Here is a 16,445-nt window from a genome sequence, read left to right on the forward strand (position 1 = left end):
CATGAAGTGCCTGCACTGTTGCCCCTCGGTGGGTTTGGAGGAGGCAGCCCCAGCTCCTGCGAGGCCACACTGCTGGTGTTTCATAGTGTCTGCTTCCAACCCAATGTACATTTTCCCAGAGGCCTTCTGCTCACATAAACAACCTTAGGTCTGTTTTTGATTGAATATTAATATTCCTTTTTTACATCAAGCCCTAGAAACATCATAGAATCATAAAACAGTTGGGTTGGAAGGACCTTCGAAGTTCATCTAGTCCAACCTCCCTGCAACGAGCAGGGACATCTCCAACTAGATCAGGTCGCTCAGAGCCCCATCCAGCCTGGCCTTGAATGTCTCCAGGCATGGGGCATCTACCACCTCTCTGGGCAACCTGGGCCAGTGCTTTACCGCCCTACATCACTCCTTATCAGCATCACCCCCTGTAATGCCTATAAAAGCTTGTGATAGCAGACAAGCTATTGGAGCGCCCAGTCATCAGAACCTCTGACTGACTCCATCTCACTGTTTGTCTCCTCTGTCTGTGATCCCTTGGCTGAGACAGTGATCTTCCCAGACCTGAGCTGTCCTTTGGCCTTTATCTTCCCAGCACAGTGAGTGCCACACTGTGATTATGGCACCCTAGACTTTTTAGTAATAGTGATGTTAGCAAGAACAGAGAAAAATATACAGCTTCACATTCAAGGGTCACAACAGCTATCTTAAATTAGATAGAAACTGGAGAGGCACCTTGCTTGGAGAGAAAAGGGAACTGGGGAGTAAAGGAGCGAGGTTCCATGCTGGCTTCTTCATTGATGCTCTTCATAGGAGATAAGAGGATGAGGCTCTTCCTCTTCAGACTGAGTCAAGGATTATCCACTTGCTGGTAAATACAGAGCTAAATAGGTCGGCAACCTCCCAGCCTGAAAGGAAAGTTCTGTTCTCAGTTCCCAAAAAGCAGCTAAGAGGCTCTTGAGGCTCAGCAGACAGCTTGGGGCTGTGCATCCCGGTGAGACAGAGGTGCTGCTGTGAGGCAGGAGGTTGATGTGCAGGTGCAGGACAGAGGCAGGACGTCCCTGTTTCCTGGTGGAAATCATCGATCTGCTCAGTGTGCTGGTCACTGTCCTGCTCATCTCGAGACACCTCATACTGCATTTTCATTGATGGGGACCATGCCAACCCTGGGGTAACATGTGCCAGTCTTGGAGCCGGGTGTTTAAAGGCATCGCCTGGCCTTGATCTGCTTGAGGAGCAGGGCTTACTGCGCTTGAGATAATATTGTCCTCTGTTCCCCAGGTAATTGCAAGCCAGGGATCAGAAATACATCTAATAGCTCAGATTTAGCTTCAGTTCTTGATTTCCCCAGAGCCTTTTTACACTCAGGAAAATAAAATTTTAAGCCTGTCTTTTGGAGCTGCTGTCATCAGGTTGGGCTGTGTCTGTACTTTCATTTCCATCATCCTTCCTGAATGTGACTAACTCTTTCTGTCAGGGCTGGGTGACCAGGCACCTGCCTGGATCCAAACCAAGCCCGCTTACTACATTTCCTCTTGTTCCCCAGCCTGTCCAGCCCATCTCTGTCTCCCCGCAGCTGATAGATAACACCACACCAAGAGGTGCTGACATATTTCCTTGCCTCAATACTTCTAGAAGTCATCTCTGAGTAGAGGAATGATAGTCTTAGAGTCTAGTCTATTTTTAGAGCTTTTACAGGCTCATTTTCTGACCTCGAGGAGGAACTTTAACCATCCGCTGTCTCATTTTGTCATATGCAATAGAGACTGCTCCTACCTCATCTGCAAAACACTTGTGGGTTGGTAGCACTTGGAGTTTTTTGCTTGGAAATCATATTACAGAAGGGACTCGTGCCTTATTGGCACACAGAATTTTTTAAGTTGTTGGCAACACAGCTGATCGTATCTAACTTATTGAGTGGGAAAATGCACCTTTTCTTCACTCTGAGGAACTGCTCTGTAGTCTCCTTTCCATCCCCACTGTTGTGATAACGTTCATTTTCCCAGTCACTGAAGGAATACATTCTTTTACCCAGCAGTAGCCAAGGTGTCACAGGCAGCTCTTCACTGGGCAGGTGGTCACTCTGCTGCTCATAAACTCAGAGAAGCAGTTTCATTCTCTCTAGATACTTTTTTTTAATTATTATTTTTTTTGGTCAATTCTATAGGTTTGGTCAAGTTATTCAGTGGTGGGTGTTGATTAGGGGTATGTGATCCAAGGGTCTTTCTGCCTCTTTCTGCCTCTTTGTAATCTCTTCTGATGGAGGGTCTGCCGAGGTGAGGTGATACTGGAGAGTTTTGGATGCTACCTACAGCTCCGGGAGAGACAGGAGGAGGAGAATGCCTTTCCCAGGTACCTTAGCAGCATGTGGTTGGCAGCAATAGTGATGACAGACACCCCAAAAAGGGGCAAAGTGCATTCCCAGCACTTCCAATACCCTGCCACCTCTTTTCCTCTCCCTCTCCCCTTCCTCCCTCTCTCCCCTTCCTCCCCCTCTCCTTTGGCCAGGCTCGCAGCCAGACAGGGCACCTAACACCTTCTTCGGGGCGATGAATCTGACTTTGCAGCATCCACCCTGGCAGCCCCGTGAAGATTTCTGGCTGCGTCAGCCAAAATTCCTGCTGGGGACTGTGCTGCAATGCAGCACTCCACACCCCCGCCGGCGCTGAGCGCCAGCCTGGGTAGCCAGTGCTGCTCAGCTCCCGCCATGGGCTTCCCTCTTCCTCCTCCTCCTCCTCCTCCTCCTCCTCCTCCCGGCCAGCCCCGATGATTCCAGGTTGCTCGGCGTTATCTCCCGCGGGCACTTGGCATCCGCAGCGTGTGTCAGCGCAGCCGGGCGCACGTTCAGTTTCACAACGCGCTGCCGGCAGAAAGCGCTGGCTCCCCGCAGGGATCGGCTGTGGTTTCGTGTTTCATTTCCCTCGCACGCTACACCCGAATTCCAGACGCTTTCTGGCTCGGCTGCACGGTGGACTCGGAGCACAGGTCCTTTGCCGTACCCAGCGGAGGCAGACGGGGCTTCCCTCAGCTCCGGGGAGTGAACCATGAAGACGTCAGTTGTATTTTTACTCTGCATCTCAGTTTTCCCAGGCTTTTCCCAGGGCAGAGTTGTTGGAGAGGATGAAATCGGTTTTGCTGAGTGTAACGTGTTTTTCCCGGGACAAGTCCCACCTGAAGGATTTACGGAGCCGTTCCATGTGAAAATCTGTCAGCAGTACAACAAAGAGCCACGCTTTGCAACGCTCTACAGTACTAAGGACAAAATCCCTCTTTATTCAGCTTTTAAGTATACAAAGCCAGCCCAAAACGAGGAGGAGAACTGGCTGGTCGAACCACAGGTAAGTCAGCTTTTCCTTCACTGTAAAGCAAATGTTCCCGGAGAACACTTCCCCTGGGGTGAAGCTGGTGATAGGATTTTGCAAAGGAGGCAGGAGCTCCGCTTGTTGAACTTCTTCTGATATTAATTTAAAACGAGCAGAATTTATTTTTGTGCTTGGAACTGAGCAAACAAAATAGTTCCTTGTCCCATGGGGCGTTTAAGGAAAGCTGGGAAGGGAAAGTAATTTTTTACACCAGCTGACGGGTCTGTCCAGCCGAGCCCGCTCTCACAGGAAGGGAGCAGTGCCGGTGGGCAGCAGGGTCAAACATCGCAGTGTCAAGTTTAAGTTTGTTCTGTTGCAATCATGATTGCAGTGTTGGTAAGAGCCCTTTAGCTTCACTGCACAGGGATAAAACATCCATTTGCGGTTCACCAAGTTGACGCTGCAGCTTTTTGTTGTGTCGTCGTGTTGTAGATGCCAATAGGGAAATGAGTTGTTGTGTCCAGAAGCCTGCAGGCTTCAGTTGGGTTGAAAGTGTGCAGGATAAAATTAATTCCTCCAGCGTCTCAGTGGTCTTTGTCTCCCCCGACACTTGGCATGTTTAAACAAGTCCGTAAGGTTGTTAAATTTAAAGAAAATCCTTAAAAAATTGAAATTGCTGGTGTCCTAGGAGAACATGTACGCATGACCTCTTTTTTTTTTTTTTTTTTTTTCTGTGTTTCTGGTTTTTCAGCAGTGATCATGGGGAATTTTGTAACAAACATCAAGCTACCCCCACCTATTGAGCTCAGGACAGGTTGGCAGCGTGCAAGGGTGCTTCATCAGGGCAGAATGGCTGCAGCGTCAGAGAAGCCTGTTGGGAGCGGGGCCCTAGGGTGCTGGACATTGCCAGAATCACAGCTCACCCCTGTCCCAGAGGAATGACTGCTGATCTTATTGTCCTCATGGAGGGTGATGAGATACTGAGGCCACAAGGTCACAGGCAGTGAAGACAGGAGATCATGCCTCCCTGTCTTCACCGTGGACTGTCTCCCTGCTCTCTTGGCTGGTTTTGGAGTTGCAGGAGGTCCCAAGGGCCTTTTGATCTGCTCTCCTTCCACTTCCCAGATGGCTGTGAGAGGTGTCTGCTTGCCCTTTCAAAACAGAAGGATGCTTTTTGCAAACTCTGCCATTGTGGAGTTGAGGAAGGGTGATGAATTTTTAAAGCACAAATAGGACCAAGGCAAGTGAGATTCTTTGGTCAGTGCCACGGAGGCAGCCAGCCAAAGCGGCAGAGATAAGATCCCATTTGCCTTGGCCACTGACACCCTTTGTCATCTCCAGCCCCCATATCTCCTCCTGTTCCTCATGGTCTGACTCTCCAGACCTGCCCAGGCTGGCTTGAAAACTATTCCTGCTATGGAGCAGTGGGCATCCACAGCAGCTTTGGTTCTCCAGCATCTCGCTCCAGCTGGCTTTCCTGCCCTCTCTGCTCCATCCCTCTTCACCCCTCATTTTGTCATGCAGAATCACAGAGCCACAGAATGGTTGGCGTTGGAAGGGACCTCTGGAGATCATCTAGTCAAACTCGCCTGCTAAAGCAGATCACACAGGAATGTGTCCAGGCAGGTTCTGAATGTCTCCAGAGGAGACTCCACAACCTCTTTGGACAGCCTGTTCCAGTGCTAACCATCCCTGCCAGCACTCCAGAGCCCCAAACCTTGTGTCTCCCGCCACCAAAACTTACTACAACCCTAGAGGTAATTGGCCAGGTGCTACCTTTAGTTGCTCTGGCTTCTTCAGAGCATCCCTGTGGGTTACTGTGGGGTCCATTCTTAGTTTACACTAATGGGTCCCCTTCACCCATTGCTGAAATGCAGGTGTCTCGGAGGTGGGAGAAAGCAGCTCTGTGTTTCACTGGAGGAATGTCAGTCCGAGACAGAAAACTACTAGCAAAGAAAGAACAGAAGAATCTGTAAGGGGAAGAAATCAGGACTATGAAAAGTTCCTATGACTCAAGAAATAAGAACATACACCCCTCTCAGGTACTGCCTGGGATGTGAAAGTGGGGAAGAGACTTCATACCCATTGTGTGTGTTCCTTTCAAGGCTAGGGCAGCTGGTTAGGAAGGTCAGATGGCTGCTGAGGGGAACCCTTAGCCACACCTGCTCTGCAGCATAGCCCCATGAAGTTATATTGCCTGTTTTCCAGGTAATTTCCTCGCTGAAACAGGGACAGCTGCGTATGAGCTGACTCGGCTGCACAGTGGCGTGTGGTTATGCCTATGTGCATGCACGTGTTGATGCAGAAGCACTGCAAGCAGAAAGAATTTGCTGTAAAAACACACTCAGCACCCTGGTGAGGGCCTTGGGGCTGTCACATGCTTTTTTGTGTGTGTGTAATGATGTAAGTGGTGAGGGTATGGTCTCCCTCCCTGCATGCCTACCTCCTCAGGAATGTCTGCCCAAGAAATAAATGCCAAATGTAGCACAGAGGCAGTAATTGGGTGAGAAGTATGAGCAATGTCAGTGCCACCGCCACCCGATTGACAGCTGGAAACAGCAAATTAATTCAGCAATTAGTGAAAAATTAGAGAGCAGGAAGGGTAGGCTGATGAGCAGGGTACCGATGGGACTCCCCCAGGCTCAGGTCTGAAAACCTGCTCTGCCACAGATTTCCTATGGATTGAGAGCAAATCACTTAGGTGGCTTTTACTTTGTCTTGTTTCAGTTGTCTGAAAACCTATGGTTTTGACTCTTTCTGTGGCTTAGAGAGACATGGAAAACTCTGGAATTGTTTTTTCTGTCCTAATGTATGAGGGGCTGGATGGATCACTGTGTGTTTTCCTTTGGTTGATGACTCCCAGCAGCCAGCTGACCAAGGTGGGCTTTGCATCACCCAGCTATAGTGTAGTCACTTCTGAGCTACTCTTGCCACCTCTCTTGGTAAACAATCAGGAGAAACAGGTACATCTAGAGCCTCTCGTGTGAACATCCTACAACAGAAACCTTGGCGTAAGGTGCACTGTGCCTCCTCCCTGAGAAATGAGTCCCACGCTAAGGCTGGATGAAATATTTCCACTGCAATCAAAGGTGTGAGCCTGTCTGAGGCAGTAGTGAGGGGAGTGGGATGCTGAAGTTCAGCTGTGATCCCAAGTACTGGGGTGGGGAAGGTGGGAGGTAACAGTGTCCTGCTTTGGTAAATGACCAAACCTGATGGAAGCTGCTTGCCCCTCTTGCTCTACCTTTAATCTTTCTCTGCCTCTGCCCCTTCTGTGAAACTGCAACTTCCAGTTACTGCAACACATCAGTATTGTTAGGTGCTCACATCCATACAGGTGTTCAGATGCACAATATATTTTTAAATCCCCATCATATGAATGAGGTGTTTACCTGCCTGCTTGGATCTTGCCCATGGCTGTTCCAGATTATTTGGACTGATGGCTTCATGGCTGACTCCATGAACGCAGATTTGCTTTGGTGGTGACACAGACCAAAAGCTTTCCAAAGCAGTGAGGAAGGGTACCTTGCAATGCAGATTAGATGCAGTGCTGGAGCCAGCTTGCCTTTGGGGCTGAGCTGGAGGAAGCATGAAAACCTCAGTTACACATGAGTTATTACAAACCATAATATGAGTTATTATAAGCATAACTCCATGATGTCAGAGCCTTACGCATGGACAGCACACAGACGCATTTTTGTCATGTTCTGTTTTAATTGCACCTAAACAATCATAATGGTATTTGCATAAGCCTGCAGCTGAACAGGTAACCCGAGATGTATTTTCTTGATAGGCACCTCCAGGTTTGCATGCATCAGCTCATAAACAGAGATAATTAAATTTCTACCATCTGCTTCAGGCAGGTTGGGAATCTCTAACAGGAGGAAGAGCTGACCCATCTTGGGTCTACATGGCATCCTGGTAACACACCTCAGCCCTCCTCCACTGTCTCCTTTTGTCCAGAAGGCAGCAGGGTCCTGAGACAGAAAGGGGCTGCAGCAGCGCCATGGGGGCGAGAAGGGATGAGCATCCCTGCAAGGGTGTCAGTCTCCAAGGGGCCAGAGCACGGAGGCAGTTCCCAGGCACAGCCTTGTACCGTGCCCGCTCGCCTCTCAACGCACTGTGGGATTAAACACATCAGGTGCACCCTGTGTCCCAGCACCCTGGTCTCATCAGGACAGGGAGAATGGGTTGGGGAGGCAGGAAGGGACAGTGGTTTTGTGGAACGTAGAATGGCCTCATCAGCCAGCTGCAGCCCGTGAGCTCGGGGTGACCGAGCAAGAGGAGCAGAATTAGTGCATAATAAGCCTTTTTTTAACTGGTACATTTAGAAAAAGCTATGACTTGTGCATCAGCACTGTGACCCTTCCAGTCCTGAAGTAATAAGCATCAGACGCTTCCAAACAAAGTGCAAGAAACCTCCTAGCAGGAGATGGAGGTAGTGCAGCCCTCTGCAGCGGCCAGCGCTGGCACTGTGACCAGCCCTGGTGCAGATGGAGCTTGAGCCTGGACCGCAGGGGCTGGGGGGATGCAGGAGGCCAGCCAGAGCTCAGTCCTGTCCCAGGGTGATGGATTGCTGCTGACAGGGGCTGGCGCTGGCCCTTGCACCCTGGCTCTCGGCAAAAGCTGTTGCAGAGCTGCAAGAATGTGATGAGGGACTGAGAGGATGAAAACTCCGGGTGAGGTTGCAAGGGCATACATGGCCATCTGTCTGTCAAGTGCATTGCAGGATGGCCAAGGGATGGGGAAGGGTGACTGGGGAGTGATTCAAGGTAGAAGATGAATTGTCTGCCCATAAGTGTCTCCAAAGTGCATATTATATGGTGCAGTAAACAGCCTGTAGGCCAGGAGCAAAGGCAGCAGGTTTAACTGGGCCACCACAGTGCTGGGAGCTGAGGCCACAGCCCCTGAAACAAAGACTACAGGAGGCAGCGACTGCCAGACACCGTCTGCCACCCCCAAGCTTCTACCAACATGCTCACCCTCTAATTTAGGGAAGAAAATTACAACCTGGTGCACCCCCGGGAGTGGCTGCCGGCAGTGTCAATAAGATTAAGAAGCAGACAGAGCTGTGGCCACCAGTGAAAGACCCGAGCACGCCCTGACGTTTGGTGCTCCTGTTCCCACTGCTGATTACGTCCCATGCACAGCTCTGTGCAGGACTCCAGAACAAATTACTGCTGCAGCAATTGCTGGCTCTGCAGCACAGGAATGGCAGACACTGCAGGTAGCACAGATTCCATCAAGGACCTGCGGTGATGGTGTCCTTACCCGTGTTACGCCGGGAGGTGTGCAGTCGCGAAGGATGAGATTCAGACTTAATGACATGACATTCCAAGTATTAATGACAAGCCCTGGGATCTCACTGCCATGTCGGTGTTCAAGGCAGGCAAGTTCAGCTCACCTGACGTGGTGCCCGGCTTCATTCTGGGTTCTTACACTATCAGTGGTAGGAAGTAATTGCCTTCTCTAGGCATCTTATATACTATGCTTTGTTTTTTTTTTTTTTTCCTTCATGGCTTGAATTTGATAGTTCAGAGGGACAGACCTAAGGTGCTACAGTAGGTGCTTAAATGAACTGGAAGTACCATCACTGTAGGAGGTGAGAACACGGGCCTAAATCAAGCCATCTATTGGTCTTCAATATCTCTTCTAGAAAGAAAACCACAAGTTAGCAACTTGGTGTAGGATGGCTGGTGGGCTTCTGGAGGCTGTGTTGTGCTGTGAACCAGACTGGAGAGATGCAAGCATCCCTTGCAGCCTAAACCTATGCGTTTGGCAAGGCGGCTAAGCAGAACTTAAGCTCCTCTGAAGAACTGCAAGGAAAATAAGGAGAGAGTGCAGGATGTGGTCTGAAGCACAACATGTAGTAGTGGTCATAATGGAAAACATACTTCAAGGCCCATTTTACATGTTGCTCTGGGAAGTCAAATTGCATTCAGTAACTTTGCTTTCTACTCTTTCAGATAGATGATCCAGAAAATGACCTGCGTGAGATGGTGCATGAAGCTGATGTCATTGGCACTGTGGCCAACCTTGGTGCAAATCAAGCTCTGACCTCAGATTACGTGAGCTCCGGTTATGAGCGAGGGCTGCTCAATCCCAGCTCACTCAATGAGGAGGATTTCCAGATGGCCACTTACACGCTCACGAACGCAGTGCCTCTGAGCCCATCTCTGAGCAAGAGCTGGCACAGAGACATTGGGAGGGTAGTGGAGCAAGCCCTGGTCCCTCACTGTTCCAAGAAGGATCATCTGTATCTCCTTGCAGGCGCGATTCCTTCCAGCACCCGAGTTAAAGGCAAGGTGTCTGTGCCAGAGACCCTCTGGCTGGCAGCCTGCTGTGACACTCCGCAGGGGTGGTCCCTGGGACTAGTGAAAAAAGTGAATGATGAAAACAGCTTGGTGGACCTCACAGTGGGAGAGCTGGAGAAGCAGCTTCTCACAGGAGTTCAGTTGTTCAAGGGAAGCTGTGGGGAAGACAACCAAAGCCAGGAGAAAACAGAAGCAATACTTCAAGCTGTCAGTCAGATCCGCTCTGGAGAGCAAGTAGGAACAAGTGAGAACCAGGAGGCCAAAGACAGCAGCTTGGTGAGAACAGTGGCTGGTATCATTGCTACCCCTTTCATCAAACTTCTGGAACTCCTCATCTGCGTGTTTGTGGAGCTGGTGAAATTCGTGTTTTATTTTCTGTGGCTTGTTATCAAGTGGGCTGGTGCTACAGTCCTGGATGGGGTCTACAGCCTGTGGAAAGGGGTGGTGTCCTACCTTAAAGCCATCAGCATGGTGCTCATCAGCATCCCCTATGACGTGGGGAGGGTCATCGTCAACATCTTCCTGGGCTTCCTGCAAATTGTTCAAGATGTGGTGACCCTCACCTGCAAGATCCTGAGCATCCCTGTGGGGTTTGTCCTTCACCTCGCTGCTTTCCCTTACCAGTCCATCTGTGCCATTCCCTCCGTCCTCAAAGACATAGCCACCGGCATCGGGGGAACCTTCTCGCTGGTTATCGATGCCACAGCCGCCCTTCTGCATGGCTTTTATTACCTGGCTGGTCACATACTCAAACGATTTGTGCCTAAAATCTCCTCTGATGCCTGACAGGGATGGATATCAAGGCTGCAAAGACACAGAGAGAAGGAGGAGCGGGACAATGCTTTAAGATATGTGGCCAAATGCTGTTAATTTTGTTCTGGTATTTATTGTAGTGACATAATTAATAATGAACCAACTGGGGAGTAACAGAGAAGGCCGAGGTGATGTGGCTGGAGAATGCCACCATTGTAACTCAAGTTCAGTCTGTTGTAAAGTGTTTGGGTTTCATCAGTGCGGGCCACAAAGTTTCTGTGATTTTCAGGTGTCAACATGCTTCCTCTGGGAGACACATGCTAAATGTGCTACGAGGTTATTTCTTTCCAGCAAAGATAAAACTGAGACCTGCGCACTGGCAGAGAGCTCCATGGAAACCCATCGCTGTTAGGGAGGAGGTGGTGGCCAGGGCAGGATTTTAGTTACAGGGCGTTTCCTGGGACCTGGAGAAGGGGGAGGGAGGTGAAGGTGCAAGGATTTGGGGCTGGGAAATGGTGGGGAGTGAGGAAGGGTTGGGCCGAGGTCCTGCTGTTGGTTGCACTGCTCGTTGCACCAGGGTCCCATGGTGGAGGGGATGCGGTGTATCTCATAGTCATCAGGCCTTTCCAGACAGTGGAAATCATGTGGATCTTGCTGTGAGGAAAAACGCACTACCTGTTCTTTCACATGGTGGGAAAACATTTTCCCTTAGCCATACCAAGGTCATCTCTTCCCAGCCCTTCTCTGGTGACCACTAAAGGTCTAAGCCCTGAAGCTTCAAGATGTGGCATTCCCTGAAGGTCTCAGCCCTGAAGCCCTTGGGCCTGCTCCAAAGCCCAGCAGCATCTGGTAGTCACACTTTTTGGCTCTGAATCAGCTGCCAGCCAGCCCTGCCTCCCTTAAGAGCTGACAGCTCCCCAGGCATGCAGCAGTATTTACATACCTGAGGTCTCTGTGAGCTGATGCCCAGGTTGGGGATGGGTCATATCACAGCCATCCTTCTGAGGCTTGTTTTGAAAGCACACCTCTCTGGGGAAAAGTGATCCTCCTGGGTTTCCTGCAAGTGCAGAGCGAAACAGCTCTGCTCTTCCCACTGGTCTAGGTCAGCGGCAGGTACAGAGAGGGGACATGGAAGAGGAGATGCACAGGGAGCACGGGGGATTTTTTTGCTTTCGTGCAGGGTGATTTGGTGTTGTAGAATCACAGAATCATAGACTAGTTTAGGTTGGAAGGGACCTTTAAAGCTCGTCTTGTCCAACCCCCTGCAATGAGCAGGGACATCTTCACCCAGATCAGGTTGCTCAGAGCCCCGTCCAGCCTGGCCTTGAATGTTTCCAGGCATGGGGCATCCACCACCTCTCTGGGCAACCTGGGCCAGGGTTTCACCTCCCTCATTCTAAAAACTTTTTTCCTCATGTCTTTCCTGAATCTCCCCTCTTTTAGTTTAAAAACATCACCCCTTGTCCTATCACAACAGGCCCTGCTAAAAAGTCTGTCCCCATCTTTCTTACAGGCCCCTTTTAAATACTGAAAAGCTGCAATAAGGTCTCCCCGGAGCCTTCTCTTCTCCAGGCTGAACAACCCCAGCTCTCTCAGCCTGTCTTCCCAGCAGAGCTGTTCCAGCCTCTGATCATTTCTGTGGCTCCTCTGGCCCCTCTCCAACAGGTCCATGTCTTTCCTGCACTGAGGGCTCCAGAGCTGGACACAGGACTCCAGGTGGGGTCTCACCAGAGCGGAGCAGAGGGGCAGAATCACCTCCCTCCACCTGCTGGCCACGCTCCTTCTGATGCAGCCCAAGATACAATTGGCCTTCTGGGCTGCAAGTGCACATTGCCGGCTCATGTCCAACCTTTCATCCACGAGGACCCCCAAGTCCTTCTTGGCAGGGCTGCTCTCAATCCCTTCATCTCCCACCCTGTATTGATACTGGGGTTGACCTGATCCTGACCCAGAGGTGAGGTGGAGTGGCAGGAGCCAGTCCTGGGCAGGGCAGGTGGGTCCCCTCAGCGTTGTGCTGGGGTGAAGCTGGCCAGTGGGATGCTGAGGAAGGGAGTACTGCAATCGGCAGGAAAAAGGCAGAGAGAGTAGGGTACTCATGGCAAATTACTTGCATGTCCCAGCAGCACTCATGGAAGAGACTTCTGCCACCCACAAGAAAGAAAAGAGGTCTGTGTGGCTGTCACAGCTGCAAGAACCAGCACAGCCAAGCTCAACCTGAGCCCTAACAGCAAAGGCCTTTGCCAATTTTGGAAACCTGGAGAAAGGAAAAAGTGGTTGCGTTGCCTCTGTCTCCCATGTGGACTATAGACTGTCTGGTGGGAGGAGAGGCAGAAGGGGGATCTTGGGTGCAGCCCTTGTTTTGCTGTGTAAATACCCACCCTGTGGATCACAAGCAGACACATGTATGTGAGAGGGACACCCAACCCCTCTTCTGCACCGCTGTTCCTTCTCGCTCACTGTCTTTCACCTCTTCTCACCCCAATGTGACCCAGGTCCTGCCACATCAGGGATGCTGGAGCTGGGACACGCACAGGGGCTTTGCAGGGAACAATCAAGGGTTTGCAGCCGGGCAAGAGGCACAGGGACACCTGCTGGTGCTGGCGGAGGGCACGGGGGTGCTGCCCTTCCCCGAGGCCTGGCTCAGCAAGGGTGTTTGGATCAGGTTTGGATCTTTTGCTGCAGCTGCCTGCAGGAGGAGGGGCTCTGGGTCTCTGCAGTGTTTGCCCTGGCTGAACCCCCTGTGGTGGTGACTCCCCCAAGCCACAGCCACCACTGAGGGTCCTGCTGGCTGCATCCAGCCTATGCTGGACTTCAGGGAGACTGATGGCAACACAGTAGCGCAGGGCTATCTGAACAGTGACCCAGACATCTTGCTAGAATGCAAATACAAGTCAGCTATCTTACTCTATAGATAGTGGGCAGCCCAAGGCCCATTGAGCTCTCCTGCACAGCAGTGGGCTGCACGCAGGGATCTCCCCCTGGGTAGGGATTCCTCTCAAGGTTTCTCCTAAAGGCTGAGATTCCTTGCTGCAACAGATTCTCAGTAAGTGACTCATAGCATGTTAAACTTTGGAATCTTAGCTAAGTGGTATAAAGGATTGATTGTGCATATATAATCCTTTACACATAAACTGTAGCCCAATTCTGGGACTAGGATTGGATCCAGCCATGCCTAGGCTGCTCTCTGAGAAGGAGTTTAGAAAGCAAGGGTGTGTTTTCTGAACCTCATGACTCAACGGGGGCGTCTCCCTGACAGTTTTCTCTGACCCTGTCCTCTGTGCAGTAAATAATCAAATGTACCATGCCATCAGATCTTGTTTAAACCACTGTTGTGTTAATCTTTGAACTTCGTTACCTCACTGTTTTATATCGATAAAGTTGATTGTTGCTTCTCTCTTAGGAATGAAGTGCATCCCTCACTCCATCCATGGCACTCCCAGAGGCATTTGGGGGTCTTATGTGGATGGATCCTGCCTTTCACCCCTATTTCTGTCCCTCCCTTCAGCCCTGGGTTGTTTGTGGACCCCTGATCTCCCACAGGACCCCACAAGGAGTCCCAGAGCTGTGCAAGCCAGTGCTGCTGTCCCTGTGGGGGACCCAGTGGTGCTGTGCTGCTGGTCACCAGTCCCAGGTTGAAGAAAACCCACTACTCAACGCAGCAGCTTTGCTGCCTCATGCTGCTCATGGCAGGGCTGAGTTGGGGGCTGGATTTGGGGGTTAAAGGAGATTGGGCTGGTTCATGGCAGCAACAGAGGGTTGTTTCCTTAGCTCAGGGGCTGCGTTCAGTGCAACCAGCTGTGCATGCACATCCCAGGTGGCACCCTGTTGGGCAATGATGCCAGTGGGGGGAAAGTGAGGAAGTGGTGGGCTGAGCAGGAACAGAGGACAACTCTTCGTCTCACTTTTGGTTGTCCATGGCTTCTTTGTGGAGAAAAAGAGGCCACCTGACAAGCAGTGCTGGCTTTGTTCAAAAAGAAACGCAGCTTGTGCATGCCAACTGGGTGAAGTCAGCAGTGTTTTACGAGTCCCTCCTTCCCTTGGAGCTGTTGATATGAGGGTTTTGGTTGCAAGGGGCAATGTCCAGGTCGCTGCTCTCAGCAGCCAGGCAGCAGCCCATGGATACTCTCCAAACAAAACTTCACATCTTTTCTTTCACAAACATGCCCTCCCTGCTGTGGAGCCAGATGCAGAGCTGGTTTCCTGCTCCTTGGTGGGATCCTGCATCTACCCTGGTGCTCCTCCTGGGCTACATGGCAGCCATTGAGGCAGGAGAGCAGCCAGCTCATGTCCCAGGACCTGCCAGGCCGTGGTGACAGGGGCACCAGCCTGGTGAACCCAAGGTCCCCAACAGCCTTGGAAAGCATGTGTGGTGGCAGCAGCTCTCCAGTGCAGCCTGAGCACTGGGGAGGGGGCAGCAGCACCCCACAGCTGCCTGTCCTGTGCCTTCTGCATGACCTTATCTCATAGAATCATAGAGTGTCCTGAGTTGGAAGGGACCCACAAGGATCATCGAGTCCAACTCCTGTCCCTGCACAGGACAACCCCACAGTTCACACCATGTGTCTGAGGGTGTTGTCCAGTCTCTTCTTACACACCATCAAGCTTGGGGCTGTGACACCTCCCTGGGGAGCCTGTTCCAGTGCTCCAGCACCCTCTGGGGGAAGAACCTTTTCCTAATGTCCAACCTAAACCTCCCCTGGCACATCTTCCTGACATTCCATCAGGTTCTGTCATTGGTCACTAAAGAGAAGAGTTCATCGCCTGCCCCTCCTTCTCCTCTTGTGAGGAAGCTGTAGCCTCCATGAGGTCTCCCCTCAGTCTCCTCCAGGCTGAACACACCAAGTGATTTTAACTGGTCATTATACAGCTTCCCCTCCAAATCCTTTACTAAACCCTTATCGCTGTCTACAACTACCTGAAAGGAGGTTGTAGCATGGAGGGTGTTGGTCTCTTCTCCCAAGTAGCAAGTGATAGGATGAGAGGAAATGGCTTCAAGTTGTGCCAGGTGAGGTTTAGATTTGATATTAGGAAGAAATTCTTCATGGAAAGGGTTTTCAGGCATTGGAACAGGCTGCCCAGGGAAGTGGTGGAGTCACCATCCCTGGAGGTGTTTAAAGGACATGTAAATGAGGCTCTTATGGACATGGTTTAGTGCTAGAGTTAGGTTGTGATAGGACTTGACGATCTTAAGGGTCTCTTCCAAGCAACACGATTCCCTGATTCTAAGATTTTACGCCCTATCTGGCCCGTCCTGGCTGTGTGTCGCTGCACAGCAGAGGTGATGCACCCAGCTTCTCCACACCTTAACCCAGCAGCCCCTGCATCCCAGCTCCACCAGCATCTCCAGTGCATCTCCTCATTATATTGATTTGGAAGCTCATGTGCTGAGAGACAGCAAAACTGAGACACCTCAGGAGGCCTGTGTTGCCCCGTCACTGTCACTGCCCAGCCCAGCTGGGGTCGGGCCAGCAGGTCTCTGTGCTGCAGCCGTGTCCTCTGACCGCAGGTGGGTAGTCCTGTAGATCTAAGGGGCTGCAGCGCTGTGGGATTTGGGCAGATGTGGAGCAGTATTGTTAAAACTGTCTTAACATGCTCAGATTTCAAACGCTAAGAACCGCAACTGGCACAGGGCACTTTTCTTCTCTGCTGCGTGTCTGAGCAGGCGGTGGGAAATCTGCCTGGAACACTGAGCAATTATTACAGAACAGGCAACATCCTGCCACAAACTAACTATTGTTTGAGATTATTATCTGGGCATGATTTATGGCTTCTGAGCTCTACTCTATCCTTGGAAATGGAAGGCTTTAACAAAATAAAAGTTACTTTTCCAATGAGGGGCTGGTATCATGTTTCTGTCACAGTTGCAAACAAGGTAATGCAGCCTGGGGCACCCTGACTAATCAAGAAAACACCAGCAGCACAGTTGTTCTTTGTTACAGCTTGACATCTGATATTAATGTCCCTTTGGTGCTTTTAAAACACCTTCCCTCTCTCAAAGCACTTTAAAAGAGTCAGTTCTTTAAGCTGAAGAATATGTAGGTAAAAGCAGGGGGGTTGCAGGCAGTGAAAATAGCTCTGCGTGTGCCAG

General features: G+C 50.8%; 1 protein-coding gene across 1 annotated transcript; it reads left to right on the forward strand.

Annotated features, from left to right (window-relative positions):
• The first annotated feature begins 2,573 nt into the window (after positions 1-2,573).
• ENDOD1 (endonuclease domain containing 1) lies at positions 2,574-16,191 on the forward strand. The gene is made up of 2 exons (XM_065850583.2): positions 2,574-3,329; positions 9,257-16,191. The coding sequence occupies exons 1-2, from the start codon at positions 3,036-3,038 to the stop codon at positions 10,388-10,390; spliced, it is 1,428 nt and encodes a 475-aa protein (XP_065706655.2). The 5' UTR covers positions 2,574-3,035; the 3' UTR covers positions 10,391-16,191.
• The last annotated feature ends 254 nt before the right edge of the window (positions 16,192-16,445 follow it).

Source organism: Patagioenas fasciata, chromosome 1 (assembly GCF_037038585.1).
Source record: "Patagioenas fasciata isolate bPatFas1 chromosome 1, bPatFas1.hap1, whole genome shotgun sequence".
Classification (NCBI taxonomy): Eukaryota; Metazoa; Chordata; class Aves; order Columbiformes; family Columbidae; genus Patagioenas; species Patagioenas fasciata.

Coding starts and splice junctions, on each gene's coding strand:
- ENDOD1 (XM_065850583.2), top strand. CDS start 3,036: ATGAAGACGTCAGTTGTATTTTTACTCTGCATCTCAGTTTTCCCAGGC. Junction 3,330..9,256: donor ACTGGCTGGTCGAACCACAG/GTAAGTCAGCTT, acceptor CTACTCTTTCAG/ATAGATGATCCAGAAAATGA.